General features: G+C 59.7%; 3 protein-coding genes across 5 annotated transcripts; all 3 read left to right on the forward strand.

Moving 5' to 3' along the window:
- Nucleotides 1-1,223: 1,223 nt before the first annotated feature.
- On the forward strand, nucleotides 1,224-11,180 carry LOC127016276 (sulfotransferase 1 family member D1-like). 3 transcript variants are annotated; one of them, XM_050896675.1, is made up of 8 exons: nucleotides 1,224-1,239; nucleotides 9,726-9,857; nucleotides 9,932-10,057; nucleotides 10,166-10,263; nucleotides 10,360-10,486; nucleotides 10,586-10,680; nucleotides 10,763-10,943; nucleotides 11,068-11,180. In XM_050896675.1, exons 1-8 carry the CDS (start codon nucleotides 1,224-1,226, stop codon nucleotides 11,178-11,180), a joined length of 888 nt encoding a protein of 295 aa, XP_050752632.1. The 3 variants fall into 3 exon arrangements, with proteins under 3 accessions (XP_050752632.1, XP_050752631.1, XP_050752630.1); XM_050896674.1 differs by lacking the exon at nucleotides 1,224-1,239 and having other exon boundaries at nucleotides 9,713-9,857; XM_050896673.1 differs by lacking the exon at nucleotides 1,224-1,239 and having other exon boundaries at nucleotides 9,713-9,857; nucleotides 9,932-10,054; nucleotides 10,151-10,263.
- A 2,512-nt stretch (nucleotides 11,181-13,692) lies between these two features.
- Nucleotides 13,693-15,189, forward strand: LOC127016278 (sulfotransferase 1B1-like). The gene is made up of 7 exons (XM_050896678.1): nucleotides 13,693-13,844; nucleotides 13,950-14,078; nucleotides 14,185-14,282; nucleotides 14,389-14,515; nucleotides 14,602-14,696; nucleotides 14,774-14,954; nucleotides 15,030-15,189. Exons 1-7 carry the CDS (start codon nucleotides 13,697-13,699, stop codon nucleotides 15,140-15,142), a joined length of 891 nt encoding a protein of 296 aa, XP_050752635.1. The 5' UTR covers nucleotides 13,693-13,696; the 3' UTR covers nucleotides 15,143-15,189.
- Nucleotides 15,190-16,289: 1,100 nt separating this feature from the next.
- Nucleotides 16,290-17,922, forward strand: LOC127016277 (sulfotransferase 1B1-like). The gene is made up of 7 exons (XM_050896677.1): nucleotides 16,290-16,452; nucleotides 16,677-16,805; nucleotides 16,907-17,004; nucleotides 17,169-17,295; nucleotides 17,382-17,476; nucleotides 17,554-17,734; nucleotides 17,810-17,922. Exons 1-7 carry the CDS (start codon nucleotides 16,305-16,307, stop codon nucleotides 17,920-17,922), a joined length of 891 nt encoding a protein of 296 aa, XP_050752634.1. The 5' UTR covers nucleotides 16,290-16,304.
- The last annotated feature ends 1,968 nt before the right edge of the window (nucleotides 17,923-19,890 follow it).

Below are 19,890 nucleotides of genomic sequence, written 5' to 3' on the forward strand. Positions count from 1 at the left end.
ACCAAACCAGCAACCAGTAACCAGCAACCAGCGTTGCACACTTTGTGGATCTGAAACAGTAACTGAAGTGGATGGTAGCTCTGGGCGTGGCCTGAACTTGATGGTCTGGCAGAGATGCCTCCCATGGGCCGACAGAAATTAATCACGATGTCTAAAATTGAAGGGATTTTTAACAAAAAAGACTTGTTGCATGCAGGGAGGTGAAACGCTTTTATTCCCTTCAGGTGAGAAGGTATCATTTGTGGTTTGTGTGGGCCAAATGGTGAGTGGTTTTGTTAAACAGAGGGCACTCAATATCTTGCCCAGGGGGAAAAAAGGCCAGCCAGCTGGTCAGGCCCTGCCTTCTGGCTCTGGATCAGCAGGATTACTTTTTCCCTAGAAACTCTTCAGGACAGTCGCAGTTCACTAGCCAGAGGGGTGCTTGGAAAAGAGGACAGCCAAAAGTCATCCTGTAAGGATGTCCTTGCTACAGCTGAGCAGAGGCCGTGTGTGGCTCTGGCTGGCAGGAGTGGCTGGAAGTGGCTGGAAGTGCAGATCATGAGCTCAAGTCCTGCACTCTGCCTCCTCATACAGTGGTGAGCAGCTTGAATCCACCTCCCCATCACGTCAGCCCTCCTCCTCACCCCTTGGCTGTACAGGAGGCATTGGACACGGCCCAGAGTGGTTTATGTTGCGGAGTTAAGATTTGCAGTGAGCAAAGCTGCAGTGGTCAAGCGGTGTTTCTTTCCTTGTCTCTCCCAGTACCGCCTCTTGGTGCTTTAGGTGCCCTTCCTCACTCTGTCTAGGATGTGCTTCTGTCTTTGAAGGTTCCTTCTTGTATCTTCTGTATCCAACCTGACTCCTTCTGCCTGACCGGGTTATCTGTTTCCCTCAAAGCACTTGGGAGACAGAGATTGTTTGTAATGATTGCAAGTCTTTTCCTTAGTTAAATTGGGCTTCCTGGGACATGACGCATGAGAAGCCATCAGCAGAACGCATACAGCACATCCATGCAGCTCTGGCTTCTCAGGAGTGGGAATGGCTTTGCTATGGCGTTTACTTAGGAGGACATGATGTGCTCTGCCATATGCAGTGGTGACAAACTGGTTCCTCTTACCACGCCTGGTGACACAGTGTGTTGGCGAGGTGGAAGGGCACTCAGCAAGCAAACAAGTTTCATGATATTGATGCAGTTTTGCAGACTTGGATCTCCTTGTAACATTGGTTGTAAGAGGAAATTTATAATGCTGTGTCCCAAAGGTACCCTTTAAAGCACCAGCTATTTTAACACTGGGAAATCATGTAAGCATTTTGAGAGGTTTGCAGTATTTCTTTTTTAGCAGTCACTTCATTAAAGATCTTAGGAGCTGGAAGTCCTTGTAATATCACTCATAAGCTGTTCACAAAGTTTGAATGAAAGCCATATTACCGACACTAGCCCAGAAGTGTTTTTGCTGATGCTGTTCCAGCTGTAAGTAGTATATTTACAGCTCAAACTTAGGGAAGCCAAGGTCTGCAGTAATGGCAGTGGGACCTCTGAGCAGGTAACTTGTAGGAAGACTCTGGTAGAGGTCTTGTTAAATTTTCTACTGCTTGTATTTTTTTCATGGGAGTGATAGATAGGAGCTGGTTTTGTGGAGGAATAGGACATGAGAGTAGCCAAAAATAGCAAAAATTAAGTGGGGGGAGGTGGGAAGCCAAAACAGGGCTTTTGGGGCTCTACCACTCATATATAAGATAGTTGACTTGAAAGACGTAAGGGTAAATGCAATTCAAAGGTTAAATGACCCTTCAAAAAGCAAGGTCACGCAGCATTTAAATCGCCTGCCAGAGAGCAGCCTCTTCTGTGTGCTCCTGTAAATCATCTACCATTAACAGGGGAAACATAAGTCCATGAATACACATAAAAGCGCAATCGCTCTGAGAAGAGCTGGCATGAGTTCCTGCTCACATGTGCAGCGGGTGACACTTCAGCCACCGACAGGCTCACGGGACACCTTCACCTGGCATCCTAGTCCTGGTCCTCACCATCAATGCTGCCAGTGAAGGGAAAGGTTCTCCAAGAAAACAACAGACAAACATACATAGATAGGCATTTGATATGATTTACACCAATAAATCAACTAGGAGGGTGTAAAATGAAATAGTGGACAAGTTGAATGGTGGTTCTTGTGCTGATTTTCTGGGAGGTGTCTTCTTTAACCTGCTGCACACATCTCTACTGTAAATGTGACAGTAACTAAACTAAAAATAACCCAAGAAACTCAAAGATGAGAAGAAAAGAGAATACAAGAAAAGCTGCTTCAGGGCACAGCCTGATGAGCTAAGAGCATTTCCATTGTCATGAAGTAGCTTTTCCCATAAAAAGCAGATTAGACCAAGTTGTTCAGAAAATGGTGGGACTACATTGCTTTGAATCAAGAGCTTCTCCTTAGAGCTGGTCTTCTGCTCAGCAACAAGTAGCTGCAGAGGCACCATCGGGAATTATTTTCCCTGGCCACGAGGACGGGCCATGAGAGTGCAATTGAATTTCCTTTCCCATGCCAAACTAAGCCCTGCAGCACCGAGGAGGTATTTTGCTCAGGTTTTGCTGCATTTCTCCAGTTCCAACCACTCCAATGCCATCACCTCCCTGCCAGACTTTAGGAAGGGCTTTCTGATTTTTTGCAGAAGTTACCAAACCCACCTCAAATCAGCATGGCCAAAGGTAATTGCCCCCCAAACCTTGCTCTCAGTGCACAAGCCTTCATGGGTTAACTGTCACACATTGGTTTATAAAATGCACTTTTGTTAGAAAACATTTATGTTAGCAGCTGCACCGGCAAGGTTACTACCAAAATATCCTTCTGGGCTTTGGGTTTTTTACAGTCTTTGTTGGTTGGTGGTTTATTTGTTTTGCTGTTTTGTTTTTTTTTTAAATCCTCATCCTGTTCTAAATAGGGGAGTGATTCATTCCTCTCTTTCTATTTAATTTTGCTTCAGCCTACTGTTTTCTGTTTCAGACGGAAGGAAAACTCCTGGTTTGGTCATAACAGAAGGAAAATATGACTGTATAACCTTGGCCCTTGGAAGACAGAACTAGACCTGTTTGTATCTTATTTAGCATAAATAGATTCTGTGTAAGGCTGGCATGTAACACTTGAAAGAACAAAACCAATGAAGTCACCACAACATGAACTACCTTGAAATTACCTATAGCTGAACTGACTTGCCCTATAGGTCCCTGATTTTCCTGGAGGGGGCAGCGGTTATCTTATAGCAGGCACAAGTGGATGGGGATGGCAATAAGGAAAAATAATTTGATACAGCAGCAGTTACTGAACACAGTTTGAGGCCACATGGCTCTACTTTCAAGAAAAAGGTTTCTTTCCTGCTAGAATTAAGTACAAATACTTCCTGATCTAGACATAGTGAGAATCATCTTCCTATATCAAAATTACTTAGGGAATTACCAATGAAAAGGTCAGTGTGGTGAAAAGGGTGAGGGCTTCTATGGGTTAACACACAGGATCAGCTACCCAACCAAACCCAGCCACTATAAGAAAGGAGTTTTTCTAACCATGACACCTAATTTAGTCTGTTGGTAGGTTTTGAACAACTTTGGGCAACAAGATTGGAGTTTTTTGAAACACAAACTGCAATATTTATATTGGCTAATTGCACTGGATGTCTTTGCCAGGGGACTGTTCTTGCAAGCGGGAGGGAAGCCACTATGAGTAGCACTAGGCACACAAAGCTGCCATTTACATTTTCCACGTAGTTATTCACTCTTCTAAGCCCACAGTTGTCCTGCACTGATGTAGTTTTGCCACTGGAAGCCACAGGGCAAATGAGAAGCATTGGGCCAGGAGCAGCTCTGAACCTCTCGGCCCTGGCAAGCGTAAGGGCTGTGCCAGTGGGACCTGGGGCCATCCCAGCTCTTCCGTGGGGACTGCCCTGGGGCAGAAGTGCACCCTGACGAGTCTGATGCTGTCCCAAACCTCTCTGACTTCAGAAATGATTTGCTGTTAATGCATTGCTTGGGCATTGTGGAAACGCAGGATAAAACACAAGTCGTGTGTTGATATAAACTCTGTGAGGAGAAGGAAGGACATTTAGTTCTTGCCTATAACTATAAACTGCTTTTAAAACTACATGCAGTTATTAAATTGCACGTGCTACTAAGGGGAACAAATTATTTGCGTGAAGACGAGGCACCCAGAAGGCAGGGATCTGAGTCTGTGTCATCCCCCAGAGGACTCTTGAGGGAAAAAAGGGAATATTGGGAGAGAGAAAATGTGGTGAGAGGCAGGTAATGGGGTGGAGGGGCTGTGTTAGATTACAGGCGGGAGGCAGAAGCTGTTCTGGAGGAACAGAGATGGAAATCAGTTTTTTCTTGCCAATAGAGTATGTTACACACCTGTTGATCTCCCCTCTCTGTTAGCCCATGTGTGACACCCCTCATTTGCCTGGATTTGGCGCCTGATGCACAGCCCTGATTGCTGTCGAAAGGATTGAATCCATCAACCAGGAAGCATAACAATGTCGTGGGTTTTTAGCCAATTCTTGGAAGAATGGGTATGAAAGCAGGTCTGCTCCCATTTCTGTTTTAAGTGCTCAGGAAGATGAAAGCATCGCAACTCTTCAACAGTGCTGGGTGTCCCCCATGTCACTAGCAGCCCTCTGCGAGGTGCTGGCCCCAGTGGCCCTCCCTTCTCCCAGGCACACACTTGTTCCCACGCCTTCCCCGTCCTCACCCGGCCCTCGCACCTACCTCTGTCACCCCACGGCCTCACGAATGGCTTCCTGGGAGTCGCTCTCCCCATCTGTTTTTTCACGAGGAAGCCCCAGCAAGGGGCAGAGCCCAGCCTGGAGTGGCACAAGGAGCCGTCCTTGTGCCAGCCCCATGCCACGGTCCTGGGGTGCTGAGGCCCAAAGCCCGGGGTGTTAGCATTGGCGTCGCACCTTACCAGGCCCCTCCAGCTCGCTGCCCGCTCCTGTGCCCATGGGTTCACCCCCGCTTTTCTCCAGCTGTGCTCTCTGCTGGTGTCAGGGGCACTGCAGGATCTCCAGCCCATCCCCAGGGAATGTCCTGGCTGATGCCTGCAGCTCGTACCTTGGGTCAGCATCCTGGAGCCGGTTTTGGGGTGATGGGTCTCCCTGGCCCTGGCCCTGGCCCAGTGGGTGGAAAGTGCTGGGAATGGTGCTCGAAAGGGTTCAGGGGAGAGAAACCCTCCAGGTGGGGAGGGTTTGGGCCCTGGGTCCCATGCCCGGAGCACCCAGGGAGCCGAGAGCACGGTTTCTCTCCGATCTCTCTCCGCACCGGTGCAACCAATGCTGACCTTGTTCCCACAGCTCTGGGATGAGACCCCAGTGCCCAGCACGGCCCACAGCACATCCTGCTGCAGGGTGAGGAGGGGGTCTGGGCGATGCCCCACCATGCTCTGGCAGTGGGGCGCTGCTGGGGGGTGCCCAGGGAGATGAGAGAAGACCGGAGGACATTCAGGCTGCAGTCATGCTTGCCTGCAGCAGAAGCCATCCCGGGCAAGGCAGAGGCCAGGCAGGAATGGGAGGGGGGCAACGGGCGGGAGTGGCTCAGGGGCCAGGGAGAAGCAAGGTGGGGACCAGGACGGGGGCATCTGTGTGGAACCCTGCCGGTGGTTGGGGGTCCGGTCATGTTGGTCCCTGAAGCTTGGGAGGCCGGCGTGCACCAGGCCGAACTCAATGTCTGAGATAGATAGTCTCTGGGGGAAAAGGCACTTTTCACACCGTCTTTGTGTGTCCAACACTTTATTCAAGGTGTGTACAACAGCTGGAATAGTCCTTAACTCATTAGTCCATATTTAGACAATGTATAGTTATGACAGTTCATATTCAAGTTATGACAGTGATTGATTTACGACCCTGTCAAAAGCCAAGATCATTTGAACAAGCACAAGCTGTAATGAGCTGGAGCAGAAATGAACTGGAGCTGGAGCCACAGACCAACTGGAGATGGAACCGAACTGGAGCTGCAAATAAGCTGGAGCCGAAATGAAGCTGGAGAAGATGAAACCCAGCTGGAGCCTAAAACGTGCTGGAAGCAAGAACAAGCTGGAGCCGTCCATGAGCTGGGCCTGAAACGAACTGGAGCTGAAACTAACCAGAGCCATCCACGAGCTGGAGCCACAAAGAAGCTGGAGCCATCCATGAGCTGGGGCAGAAACAAAACAAAATGGGGGCAGAAGCAACCATCCTGAAGCCGCGACTGGCTGGAGCCCCAAAGTCCCTGCAGCGTCTGTGGGCGGGCAGAGCAGGGCGGGGGCAGGCGGAAGCGTCATCCTTGGTGCAGGCAGCCTGGCTTCTTCCTGGGGGCTCCACTACCCACGCAGGTCTCATTGGTGGCTCCCTGCGTCGCTGGGCTCCTCCGTCCGTCCATCCGTCCGCCCCTGCGCAGGGAGAGACGTGGGACAGTCAGAGCTCCCTGCGGCACGGCCCAGCCCAAAGAGCCCCCGGAGCTGCTGCCCCTGCAAACCCTGCTGCCTTCCGGGCATGGGCAGGCCCCTTGCCAGCAGCTCCCCGGCGCTGTGCACCCACAACAGAAGGGGAAGGAGAAACGGGGACGGGACACCAGAAACGTCCCTTTTCTCCCCGGGCGAAAGGCAGGATCTGGCTGAAAACCCATGCACCCTGTGCAGCAGCAGCAGCAGCCCCGACCAATGACCAGCAGGCCCAGGGTGGGGACGGGGCTGGCACAGCACCAGTGCCAGCAGGATCTGGGCCAGACCCCGACAGCACCTGACAGCCCCGAGGCACACGCACCAGCACCCGCAGCAACCCACCGGTGCTGCCCTTCTGGCACCAGGACCCCTCCTTTCCCCCAAGGGCCCCACAGGCCCGAGCTCTGGCCAGGCCCGGCTCCCTCGCACCTGCTCGGTCCTTGGTGCCCCCAGGGCACGGCAGCCCCTGGCACCCCACTCCCATGGCCAGGGACATGACTCATGACCCCTGCCCACCCATCCGTCCCCAGGAACTCTGCAGGGACCCGGCCCCTCCTGCAGCATTGGAGATTCCCCGGGCCCCGCTGGCACAGCCGGGTGCCCTGGTCCCACCGTGCAGGTCCACTCGGTTGCTGCCTCAGAGCACCCCCCTCACCGTGCATGTCATCCCTGCCGGCATCTCCCGGTGTTCGCCGCCCCAGGGCCGTTATCCTCGCCCAGATGATGGGATGAGCCTTCCCCATGCTTCAGCGTGGCCTCGCCTGTGCCGCCAACACCTCCCGAGGGACCGGCAGCACCAGAACAACCGTCGCTCCCCTGACGGGGCTGCAGGAGCCAGTGTGGATCCCTGGAGCAGCCTCTGCTCCCACCGCAGCATGTTTGGAGCTGAAAAAGAAGGTTTTCAGTAAAAGCAGGGCTTCATGCAGGGCCCAGAGGCCCCACCATGGCAGTGCCCAATGCTGCTGGCTCTGACCCTCAGGCATCGCCTGCGAGGGTGATGCCAGGCAGGGCTGAAGGGCTGATCCCCAGTGGAAACCAGTTCGCCCCAGCGGCAGCTCCCACACTCACCAGTTTGAGCTCTGCCCAGCTCCAGTAGAGCCATCACCAGGCCGGAGGGGTTTGTTCTGCCAGCAGCTGCTCCAGAAAAGAACTGGGGAGAAGAAACCAGCTGGGAGGAGGAAGCCCGGTGGCAGGAGGGGTCACCGGCTGCCCCAGGAGACCCTCAGCCCCACCGGGTCCTCTTCTCCCCCAAGGGACACGGCTGGGAGCCAGAACCAGGAGCCACTGGCATGATCAAGCAGGGGCTGATCCCATGGTGGAAATCGGGAGCTGCCAGGGACCCCCAGCCCCAAAGGCCAAGCTGCAGCTGCTGCCCCCCGAGAGGGGACCCCAGAGAGTCGGTGCCGAAACCCGCCGGGAAAGTCACCAGGCCCCAGCCGGGCACCCAGGGGGGATCCCGCACCGGGGGGCGGGGAGAGGAAAACAAACCACTCACCCGCGGCTGCCAACGCAGGCAGGGCAGGCAGGGCAGGCAGGGCAGCGACGGCAGCTCCCGTAGCCCTGCAGCCGGGAAACCCGGCGGGCAGCAGCCAGCGCGGCGCCTGCCCAGGGTCACCTGTGGGTCCTGGCAAGAGCCCCCAGCCGAGAGCCGCGGGGTCCGGCCCCGGGAGGGGACGGGGGCAGCACCATGCTGCCTGTGGGGAGAGGCAGGGCCGGCACCGACACCCCGGCAGCTGCCCGCAGGCAGGGCATGGACCTGAGCTTCATTCAGCACCTAACGGGCAGCGGCCGGTGCCCCCGCTCCCGCACCGGAGCCAGCGAGCGGGGGTAGAAGGGAGGACACGGCCCCGGGTTGCCGCATTTTTCCCCGGTTTTTCCCCTGTTTCCCTCGCCCGGCCCCGTCCCGGGACCCCGAGGCCGCCCGGGGCAGCCGGGAGACGGCGTCGCCCCCGGTTCCCGCTCGCCGGCTGCGGCCGCCCCGCGCCGGGACCGTGAGAGCCGCGGCCGGAGCCGCCCCGGAGGAGCCCCAGGGAGACGGGACACCCGGGTCCGGCGCGGCTGCAGCCGGTGCCCGGCACAGCAGCACCCTCGCCCCGGCCGCGGGCCGGAGCACGCCCGGGGGCGCCGGTGTCCGCTCCGCCCCAGGCGGGGAGACGCGGCGGCGGCACTGGGAGCAGCCGCGGCGCGGGCGGGGCCCGGGCGTGGCAGGAAAGCAGCTCCAGCACCGTCCCCGGGCCGCCCGGAGATGGGCCCCGAGGGCCCCGGGCCCGGCAGGGCCCCGCTGGCCAGAGACCCGGGAGCCGGGACCCCGCTTCCCGCCGGCCCCGGCCCGGGCCCCGCTCCCGCCGCCGCTGCGCTTCCCCCGCCGGTCCCGCGGCGGCGGCGCCCCCTGGCGGCCGCGGGGGACACTTGAAGCCCCCAGCACGGTGGCGCCGCCTGGCGGCCAGGAGGCGGCACCGCAGCCCCCGGTACCGGCACCGGTGACACCGTCGCGGCGCCCGGGCGCGACCCGGTAGGCCCCTTCTGCCGCGTCCCTCCTGCCCTCGCCCCACGGCGCCATTGCTCTCCCTGCCAGGCTACTTGCCCACGTGCCTGCCTATAATAAGGCTCCATCTGCCTGTCCCTTGCCAGTGACCAACTGGGACTGGGGTCAGGGGGGCCCCACAGGCTCCCCCCGCTCCCCCCGATGCCTCCCCAGGGGATGCCCACCCCAAAATCGCCCCACGCCTTGGCTGTTGGCCCTTTAAACCTGCTTCCCATCCTCCGTGCCCCTTGGCCGAGCTGGCTTTCGTTAATTGCTCCTGCTTGGGGAGGGGCAGGAGGGCGGAGGTGCTGAGGCTCCCGGGGCCAGCAGCGCTGCCGATCAGCGTCTGCAGGACCCCGGCAGGTACGGCCGGCAGCGGGGATGGGGGGCCCGGGTGGCAGAGCTGTACCCCCGGCTCTGAAACCCCGTGGCACCCATTAAAGGGGCTGAAGCAGGGGGAGAAGTGGGGCCAGGCGGGAGGAGAGGCGATGCCGGGCTCTGTTCCCGGCCCCTCACGGCTTGGGCTTAGCACACAGCTGGCACCAAACGTTTCGCGGCGGTGTCCTTGCCGGGGAACAGGACATCCCCCCGCCAGCACCGGCAACACCTCTGCCGCACGTGATCCAGGGTGGACTTTCCCTGACAGGGCGCTGCCCCGGGCACAGTCCCGCCACAGGATCCAGCCGGTCCTGAGGTCGCGGCGGCTGCTGGCAGGGAGGACAACCAGCGCCGCGGGGACCCGCCGTCAGCCATGGGGAGGGAAGACGTGATCAGGGAGGAGCTGGGCAGCCTCCACGGCATCCCCCTCTACAAGTGCTTCGTCGAGGGCTGGCCACAGGTGGAGTCTTTCCAAGCCCGGCCAGATGACCTGCTCATTGCCACCTACCCCAAATCGGGTGAGTGGCCCTGGGGAAGGGTGCAGGGGGGACAGGGTGACGCCAGCCCTTGCAACGCTGTCCCTGTGCTGCAGGCACGACGTGGCTGAGTGAGATCCTGGACATGATCTACAACGACGGCGATGTGGAGAAGTGCCGGCGGGATGCCATCTTCAACCGGGTGCCCTTCCTGGAAATGAAGGCCCCTGAGATGCTGAGTGGTGAGCCCCCCAGCCCAGCTGCCCCCCTGGTTTGGGGGGGGGAGGGTGCTGAGCTGGAGTGGGGGTGAGGGTGCTGGGGCTCACACCACTAAGCCCCCTGTCCCGCAGGCGTCGAGCTGCTGGAGAAAACCCCATCCCCGCGGCTGGTGAAGACCCATCTCCCGGTCCAGCTCATCCCAACCTCCTTCTGGGACAAGGACTGCAAGGTAACGTCGTGGGTGCCCCCCGCCTCTCTCCCCGTCTGGGTGGCAGGGAGGGGGCACCGCTCTGTGCCCCACAACCACATCCTTGTCTGTCCCCAGGTCATCTGCATGGCCCGCAACCCCAAGGATGTTGTCATCTCCTACTACTACTTCTACCAGATGGCCAAGATGCACCCCGACCCCGGCACGCTGGGCGAGTTCCTGGAGACCTTCATGGCTGGCAAAGGTGGGGGCTGAGCCCCAGGGTGCCCACCCCGAAACGCCGGTGGGGAGGGCATCCCCCACTGCCCCGCTTTTCGGCTAACCCCTTGACTGCATCCCGCAGTGGCCTACGGGTCCTGGTATGAGCACGTGCGGGGTTGGTGGGAGAAGAAGCAGGAGAAGCAGCTCCTCTACCTCTTCTATGAGGACATGAAGAAGGTGAGGGTGGGATGGAGGGGATGGTGCCCTGGTTGCCCCCCCCCGCCTTTTTGGCAGGCTCCCCATGTCAGCCGCCCCGCAGGACCCACAGCAGGAGGTGCAGAAGATCCTGCGGTTCCTGGGCAAGGAGGTGACGGAGGGGACAGTGGCGAGGATCCTCCACCACACCTCCTTCCAGGAGATGAGGAAGAACCCTGCTGCCAACTATGAGACCATGCCCACCACCCTGATGGACCACAGCCTCTCCCCCTTCCTCCGGAAAGGTGGCGTTTGCCTAGCGGTGGAGGGCTTGGGAGGGGTGTCCCTGGGCTGTATTGCAGCCCCCATCCATGGCTGCAAGTATTTCGGGTGTGTCACAATTTGCCCCACTCGCTTTCTCACCCCCAGGGATCTGCGGGGACTGGAAGAACCACTTTACTGTGGCCCAGAACGAGCGCTTCGATCAGCACTACCGGGAGCACATGGCGGGCTCCGACCTCCGCTTCCAGATGGAGGTGTGAGGGGCTCATCCCCCTTCCCGGGGGGGGATCCGCTTCTCCCTGCTCCCCAGACGGGGAGGGTGGGTCTGGATGGAGCATCCTTGCACTGATTCACTTTTCCCCCTGCAATAAATTGGGATAACTGAAGGGCGAGCCGTTGCCTGTGGGGAAAGGGGGGGGAGGGGGGCTGAACCCCCCGAATCCTGGGGGCACCCCCCTGCTCAGCAGGTGGGACGGTGGGCACGTGTGGTGGATTTTTAGCTGGTGGTGGCTGGGCATCACCAGGGGTGGGCATCCTCCCAAAAACCACCAGTGGCCCCCGACACCTTGGGCCACCCCAGCCCCATCCTACGAAGGCATCTGGAGGGAGCAAAGAGCGGCAAAAAGTGGAAAAACCCCCAAGTGCCGGTGAACCCGCTGCCCCCGCAGCTCTTGCGTGTGCAGGAGCTTTCATGCCTCTGGGTTGTGGCAAGTTTCTTGACAGAGTGGGCGGTGGTGGGGCTCGCCCCAGGCTCCCTGGCCCAGCCGGAGCTCGTCAGCCCGTGGTTTGAGGAGCAAAGGTGAAGGGAACCACCTCCCCGCCGGTGTATTGCTGAGCTTGGCAACATCGCTGTCCTTGCCGGAGGGGGAACCCACCCTGCAACCTCCAACCTGGCTGCACTGAGCCCTTGCTCAGGGATGGCTGGAGCAAACCAGTCCTCATCCCACTGCGGACAAGGGTTTGCTTTGGAGCCCCAAATTCCCCACTTATGCCCTGTTTCCAGCCTGTTCTTGAGTTTCCAAGATTGCAGCTTTTTGGCAAGGCAGTTTCATGGGGTTGTTTCATCCCCAAAGGGATGCAACCGGGATCTGATTCCGAAAGAGCAGCAGCGCTATGAGGGCAGCTGTCCCACAGGAATAAATCCTTTCCGTGCATTTATTTAAAAGCCGATGGAGACCTCTGCGCTTCCCCAGCTCCTGGCTTTGCCTGTGGGTTTGCACACGCAGCCAATTTTGCTGGCATATGGACAGCCGGATGGGCAGGGAGGGCTTGTCCCTGCCTGCAAAACACCCGAACACCTGACACGACATGTCCCGCCTCACCGGGAACTTGGCCCTGGGGACAAATCAGGGACTTTTTTCTCAAGGTTGCAAACAGGCGAGCTGCTCCCCCTGCTCGGCTGCCATCTCTCCTGCCCTCCCCACTCCCTCCTGGCTCGTGTTCGCCCGGGGAAGCAGGTAAGGAGGAGCATTTCACCACCACCGGTGCCTTTAAACCCCTTTCCCAGAAGCATGGTATCAGCTGTGCTGGTGCTGTGCAACCCTGCAAACTTTGGACCCATATTTGAGTGCCCGGGGGGGCGGTGACCAAAGCCTGATCCCTACATCCTCTAGCGAGCCCTGCGCCGATGCAAAGAGCTGGGGATGTCCACGGGGTTGACCCCCGGATTGGGACAGGGTGACGTTCAAACTCTCCGGGACGTGGGTTGGGATTTCTTCCCTGCATTTGCCTCTGTGGGCGGAGGGGGAAGCTGTGATTCCCTCCCCCCCGATCTGTGTGTTTACCGGGGAGGTGCTGGGCATGGCACAGCACATCACAGGCATCTGGGGACCGTCCCCAGAGGGGCTGTGTCCCCATCCCCGCTCGCCCCTTCCCTGCACTCCTCCCTCCGCAGCGCCGGGACCAGGTCGCTCCGGGTCCCTTCCCTAATGATGTTCCCTGCAGCCCCAGGCACCTCCCTGCGCCTCCATTTTCCATGCGGGGAAGGGAAAATAACAAATCCCTTCCCCACGCTGCAGGCAAAGCTTTGCCTCCTCCCTGCCAGAGTGCCCGACAAAGAGGCAGGTAGCAGGGAGACCCTGGCCACGGTCAGGGGGCTCAGCCAGGTTCGGGGTGCCCCGGCCTCACAAGCAGAGGGCCTGCGTGGGGGTGTATGGGGAGCTCGGAGGGGCTCGGTGCCCCCACAAGCCCCTGGGAGACAAAGAAGAGCCACAAAGCCGCTCTCTGAAAATCACAGCGTGGGGGTTTCGCAACCAGCATCTCCAGCATTTCTGTCCCGGCTGGTGGGTGAAAGGCTTCCCGGGGAGAGTCCTGTAAGCCCTGATCCCTGTTCCTGTCTCCTTCAAACCCTCACGTAGCCCCCCTAAGCAGGGCTTCCCCGTGCTGCTGTGCAACGGAGAGCCAGGGAAAAAAAAGCCGGGAGCGGGGTGGGGCAGAAAGCAGCCTGAAACCCCAGCCAGCAAAGCCCCTATGAGCTTTTACACCCCAGCAACAGCATTGCCGGCTTGGTACGGGCAGCTGCCCACTGCCTGTGCTGCCCTGAGACCCCCAGGGCCGGCCATGCCCCTCCATGCTCCCTGCACTGCCATCCGGCCCCCAGAATCCCTGCGGGAGGCAGGTGCCACCTCCCGGGATGCCAGCAAGCAGGGAACAGTTTCCTTCCTGTGGCTGGGATGGCTGGGCTCAGCAGGGATTTTGGGGACCCCAGGGGATGAGGTGGCCCCATGATGCTCCCCACTGCCAGCCAGCCCCCCCACGCATCCCTGTCCCCAGCAGGATGGCCGATCCGGACACCTACCTGCGGCAGCCATGGCGCACGGTGCACGGCATCCCCATGGTCAGCGCCTTCGCCCACGACTGGGAGCGCATTGACAGCTTCCAGAGCCGCCCCGAGGACATCGTGGTGGTCACCTTCCCCAAATCCGGTGAGTGTCCCTGGGCACCGGAGAGGGGTTGCACTCCAGAATGGAGCCCGAGATGGGGCTCCGGTGGGAATGGCGCCAGCCGGACGCCCCACCTCCCCTCGCCAGGCACCACCTGGGTCAGCGAGATCGTGGACATGATCCTGAAAGACGGCGACTCCGAAAAATGCAAGCGGGACGCCATCGTCAACCGGGTGCCCATGCTGGAGTTCGCCGCCCCTGGGAAGATGCCAGCAGGTAGTGGGGCGGCGGGGGGCAGTGGGTGCTGGATGGGGGGCAGGCTTGGTTGGGGGGGGCACCCTGCCAGCAGTGGGAGCGCTCCTGGGGGAAATCTCCTTTGCAGGCACAGAGCAGCTGGAGGCCATGGCATCCCCTCGCATCATCAAGACCCACATCCCAGCTCACATCTTGCCCAAATCCTTCTGGGAAAACCGCTGCAAGGTAACAGGCTGGAGGGGACACACCTGGAGGGACCCAGCAGAGATAAGGGGGGGACCTGCCCCGCCGGCACCTTGCAAATCCCCATGTGTCACCAAGCTCTCAGCAGATGATCTACGTGGGGCGCAACGCCAAGGATGTGGCCGTCTCCTTCTACCACTTTGACCTGATGAACAAGCTGCACCCGCACCCCGGGACGTGGGCCCAGTACCTGGAGAAGTTCATGGCTGGCAGAGGTGGGACAGGGCACCCTTGGGGAGGGTCACCCCATATCCCTCCTCCAGCTCCCCCACCAACACCCCCGGCCGCTCTCTCCACGCAGTGGCATATGGCTCCTGGTACGACCACGTCAAGGACTACTGGGAGCGGAGGAAGGATCACCCCATCCTCTACCTCTTCTATGAGGACTTGAAGGAGGTGAGGGACCGGGGTGGATGGCGGTGTGGGGTCTGGCGGGGTGGCAGGAGGGGTGAGCATCGGCCTGTGTCCCGCAGGACCTCCGCCGGGAGATTGCCAAGGTGGCCCAGTTCCTGGGGCAGGAGCTGCCGGAGGCGGCGCTGGACGCCATCACCCGACACACCTCCTTCGAGGCCATGCGGGACAACCCCACCACCAACTACAGCATGGTGCCCTCCCACCTCATGGACCACGGCGTCTCCCCCTTCATGCGCAAAGGTGAGTGGCCCCCCGGGGGCTCCTGCCGCATCGTCCCCCCCGGCCTCCGCTGAGCCCCGTCTCGCCCGGCCCCAGGCACCACCGGCGACTGGAAGAATCACTTCACCGTGGCCCAGAGCGAGCGCTTCGACCAGGACTACGCGCAGAAGATGTCGGGCACCAACCTGTGCTTCCGCACCCAGATCTGAGGAGGCACCGCTGGATGCCCTCCAAATCCAACCTGTGCCGATGGCACTGCCGCCGCGCTGGGGGCTCCTTCCCTTCTCCTGGGACTGCTGGAGAGAAATAAAGCGTCCTCCCTGATCCCCCCACGGGATGCTCACTGCCCTGTGCCTGTGCTGACCCCAACCCAGCCGTCCCACCGGGGCCGCTGGCCTCTTCTCAGGTTGGGGACAAGCCGGTGCCGCCTCACGTTCCCTCGGCCACCATGGCGAGGGGATGGCCACTGGCAGCTCGCGGGATCACAGAGAATTTTGGCAAAGCCATGGGCGGGGAAGGTGCCCGCTGGGTGCAGGCAGCGAGAGGTGGCCTCCCTGTCCCCACGCAGGGTGACGTGGGCTGGGACCTGTGGGTGGGGCTGGGGCCGGTGGGGACGGAGATGTCTGCTGCGGCCCTGCCAGGAGGTCAGCCAAGGCTGCCGGCGACTCCCCGCACTTGCTCCTCCCTCCTGGCAGCCGCAGCGCTGGCAAACATTGCTGCCCTCATCCACCCTCCCTCTTCCCTTCTCCTCCCCGTAAAAACCACCGCGGGCCCCACGTCTCCCTGTCCTCTGCTGTCACCCTCCTGGTGTCACCCTCTTGGAGTCACCCTCCTGGAGTCACCCTCCTGGTGTCAACCTCCCGGCGCAGAGCGGCACGGCATTAGGTGAGCCGGGCGTCCCGGGGTGCCCTGCAGGTGCCCTGTCCACACTCAGCTGCTCAGAGCTGTGTGCTCCAGGGTCCGGGGTGGTGCGTTTGGGGTACTTTGGGGTGCAGCCAGCACCCCTAAACCTCCCCCTGGGCTGGGGGCTGCTGCGATAACCCCAGGGACCTGGATCCCTGCCCCCCTGGGGTGCTGAGGCAGGGGGAGAGGTGCCTGGCCTGGGTGACACCAGCACCCCATGGGCACCCCCAGCCCTCGCTGGGGCAAGGGGTGGGCTCCCGCCCCCGCAGACAACACCCCCATCCCAAACAGCAGGCGCAGCGGCAGAGCCGTGGTGACCTCCAGTCCCTGCACCGGTGGCGTCACTGCCACGCCCCGGGCAGGCATGGCACCAGATGCCCACGCTGCCCTGGCCGGCAGCCACCCTGGGAGGGTGAGGGGGCCCCTCTGCACCGGCCAGCCTGCCCATGTGTCCCCATCCCCGGCAGGATGGCCGATCCAGACACCTACCTGCGGCAGCCGTGGCGCATGGTGCACGGCATCCCCGTAGTCAGTGCCTTCGCCCACGACTGGGAGCGGATTGACACTTTCCAGAGCCGCCCCGAGGACATCGTGGTGGTCACCTTCCCCAAATCCGGTGAGCGTCCCCAAGCCCACCAGACATGGTGGTGCCGGGTGGGTGAGTGTGTTGTACCGCTGGGACCCGCTGCCCGGGGGACACAGCACATTCGGGGCTGTCGGGACAGAGTCGTGTGGGATTTCCCTTTGCCCCCGTGGTGCCTGGCCAAGGTCTGGCAGGTTGTCGGTGCTGAGACCCCCAATGCCGCCCTGGCCGCCCCCCTGGTGGGTTGCTTTCCCCAGGCACCACCTGGGTCAGCGAGATCGTGGACATGATCCTGCAAGGCGGCGACCCCGAGAAGTGCAAGCGGGACATTATCACCAAGAGGGTGCCGATGCTGGAGTTCTCTGCCCCCGGGGAGATGCCGGCAGGTAGTGGGGCGTGGGGGCTTGGCCACAGGCATGCTGCTGGCGGCTGAGCCTGGGGGGACTCTGCCGAGGGCCCGCTGGGGACGTGCTTTGGCGTCCCCCAGGGACGGACCTGCTGGCCACCATGCCCTCCCCCCGCGTGGTGAAGACCCACCTGCCCACACATGTCCTGCCCAAATCCTTCTGGGAAAACCGCTGCAAGGTAACCCCCAACCTTGGTGTCTGCCCTGGGGTGCATTCCCCCAGGGCAGGACCCCCCGGTGCTCCCTCCAGCATCCTCAGTGGTGTCGGAAGCCCTAGGGGCTGGAGCATCCCCCCTGTTGGGGGTCCTGGGGCTGCCCCTCATACCCCATGGCCCCTCTGCAGATGATCTACGTGGGGCGCAACGCCAAGGATGTGGCCGTCTCCTTCTACCACTTTGACCTGATGAACAAGTTCCAGCCGCACCCTGGGACGTGGGCCCAGTACCTGGAGAAGTTCATGGCTGGCAGAGGTGGGACAGGGCACCCTTGAGGAGGGTCACCCCATATCCCTCCTCCAGCTCCCCCACCAACACCCCCGGCCGCTCTCTCCACGCAGTGGCATATGGCTCCTGGTACGACCACGTCAAGGACTACTGGGAGCGGAGGAAGGATCACCCCATCCTCTACCTCTTCTATGAGGACTTGAAGGAGGTGAGGGACCGGGGTGGATGGCGGTGTGGGGTCTGGCGGAGTGGCAGGAGGGGTGAGCATCGGCCTGTGTCCCGCAGGACCTCCGCCGGGAGATTGCCAAGGTGGCCCAGTTCCTGGGGCGGGAGCTGCCGGAGGCGGCGCTGGACGCCATCACCCGACACACCTCCTTCGAGGCCATGCGGGACAACCCCACCACCAACTACAGCATGGTGCCCTCCCACCTCATGGACCACGGCGTCTCCCCCTTCATGCGCAAAGGTGAGTGGCCCCCCGGGGGCTCCTGCCGCATCGTCCCCCCCGGCCTCCGCTGAGCCCCATCTCGCCCGGCCCCAGGCACCACCGGAGACTGGAAGAACCACTTCACCGTGGCCCAGAGCGAGCGCTTCGACCAGGACTACGCGCAGAAGATGTCGGGCACCGACCTGTGCTTCCGCACCCAGATTTGAGACGGCGCCATCGCGTGCCCCCCTGACCCACCCCCACCAATCCCGTTCCTTGGCAGCAGCTCCAGCACTGCCCCTACCTCCCCACACCAGAGGGACTTTTGCAAAAATAGAGAGTTTTATTTCTGCGTCTTCCCCCCAAATTTGCACCCGTGTGAAAGCTGCTGCATTGCTACAAAGCACTGCAGCGCCTCATCCCCCCTCGCGTCGCCCCAGCCATGCGTTGCCTGCCCAGGACATGCGTAGGATACACCCGTGCGGCTTTTTTTTGACTAATAAAAAAGCCAGTATGCAGTACAGAGGCGTTTCCAGCATGCAACGAATAGAAGTGGTTGGCAGCTTCCACATGCGCATCTCCACCATGGCCAGGGCTCACATGGGTCCTGCACCCACTGCCTCCTACCTCAGAAACCTCCCCTTGCTGATGTCACCCTTTCGGGGGGGACGGGACAGGACAGGGCATGGTGATGGCCATGCCCCCTCCTTGCTGCTGGGGCCATGTGGAAGAGACGAGGTGAGCGGGATGGAGACAAAACCAGCCCCAGGGTGGCCAGGAGATGGACACAGCCTGGGGAGCTTGGGACCAATCCTTCCACCCAGGAGCAACGAAGCTGGAGGCAAAAAGGATTTTGCCGGTCGCTTTTGTGCTGTTCTGCTCCCACGGACCTGGAAGCTGTTATGCTGTGCCAGTCTCCCCGCAACCACATCGCCCATCAGGTGTGGTAGGTCCCCAGGGGGCCAGAGGAAAGGGTCCCCTCGCCTGCTCCCCCTCCCACTGTGGCCAGAAAAACCACAGCTCAAGGGCACACTGCAGCACGGCAGCACATGATGCAGCTAGGGGGCTGGAACAGCATTGCTAAAAGCTGGTGCTTTTAAAATAGCTGGTTTTATGTCACAATCATTTAAGAAAAGGGAACTGCGAGTCGGATGGTTGTTGGGTCCCGGTTCCTCAGATGCTGTCCTCTCCTGCCCATGTTCATCATCCTCTCTTCTGCTTGGTACACCTGCAAGACAAAGTTGCCTGCAACCTGGAGGAAATATCCATTGCTTGTAGGTATGGAGCACCTAAGGTGCAATTTCTTTCTCAGAAGTGGATGAAATAGGCCAAGAGGTTAAAAAAGATGACCAGGGACCTGGGGGACAGGCAAGGTGACAGGGATGCAGCCAAGGCACAACCCAGCGCTGAAACAGGGGCTATCGGATGTGAAACAGCTCTGGTGTGCTCCAGGGATGAGACTGACAGTCAGGTGGGACCTGTCTGGGAATACAGACAGCAAAACTGAGTTAAATCCCATCGTTCAGCAAAATCCTTGGAGTTTGGCCATTAGGTACCACAAACCCAACAAAAGTGGGGGTGGTGGGCATTGCAGTGGAGATAGGTCTTACCTACCTGGATGTGTGGGGAGAAAACAAGGAGAAAAAAAGAAGATAAAGAACTGTGATCCCTCCTTGGAAGAAATGTTGTTTTAAGTCATAACAAAATAATTGCAAGGGTTTCTGGTTCTCTTTCAGATGCTGGGAGCTTCTCTGTCTTGTATGATGCAGTTTGTGTATCGCTTGGTTGTAGTGATTTGTTACAGAATGACACAGCAGGCTGTGAACCTCGCTGTCCCCTCTTACCTTGCAGTCTCAGTACAAACAAAACTGAGCCAGAGATGCCAGAAGAGGAGACAGTAAAAATAATCCAGGTAATTACAGACAGGAGCAGAGATACCTGAACTGGCAAGCAGTGGCTTCAGCCATTTCTGTCGTACAGAAAAGATGCCATGTAGGAAAGCAGCTCCAGAGCCAGATGTGGTTCCCTGTGTCTGGTTGCTCTGTATAGTTTTGTCTTCTACAAATCTGCCTTTGAAACCCTCTCGTGACATCTACCACATCCCATAGCACGTTGTACCTCCCCTGGGGATTCGCTTTTCCCCCACAACTTGCTTTTTTGGGTTTGTTTTTTTTTGAGGTCCCTTACTTCATGCA

Source organism: Gymnogyps californianus, chromosome 4 (assembly GCF_018139145.2).
Source record: "Gymnogyps californianus isolate 813 chromosome 4, ASM1813914v2, whole genome shotgun sequence".
In the NCBI taxonomy this organism is placed as follows: domain Eukaryota; kingdom Metazoa; phylum Chordata; class Aves; order Accipitriformes; family Cathartidae; genus Gymnogyps; species Gymnogyps californianus.

Coding starts and splice junctions, on each gene's coding strand:
- LOC127016276 (XM_050896673.1), top strand. CDS start 9,713: ATGGGGAGGGAAGACGTGATCAGGGAGGAGCTGGGCAGCCTCCACGGC. Junction 10,264..10,359: donor TCTGGGACAAGGACTGCAAG/GTAACGTCGTGG, acceptor GTCTGTCCCCAG/GTCATCTGCATGGCCCGCAA. Junction 10,487..10,585: donor GACCTTCATGGCTGGCAAAG/GTGGGGGCTGAG, acceptor TGCATCCCGCAG/TGGCCTACGGGTCCTGGTAT.
- LOC127016278 (XM_050896678.1), top strand. CDS start 13,697: ATGGCCGATCCGGACACCTACCTGCGGCAGCCATGGCGCACGGTGCAC. Junction 14,516..14,601: donor GAAGTTCATGGCTGGCAGAG/GTGGGACAGGGC, acceptor CTCTCCACGCAG/TGGCATATGGCTCCTGGTAC. Junction 14,955..15,029: donor CTCCCCCTTCATGCGCAAAG/GTGAGTGGCCCC, acceptor GCCCGGCCCCAG/GCACCACCGGCGACTGGAAG.
- LOC127016277 (XM_050896677.1), top strand. CDS start 16,305: ATGGCCGATCCAGACACCTACCTGCGGCAGCCGTGGCGCATGGTGCAC. Junction 17,005..17,168: donor TCTGGGAAAACCGCTGCAAG/GTAACCCCCAAC, acceptor GCCCCTCTGCAG/ATGATCTACGTGGGGCGCAA. Junction 17,296..17,381: donor GAAGTTCATGGCTGGCAGAG/GTGGGACAGGGC, acceptor CTCTCCACGCAG/TGGCATATGGCTCCTGGTAC.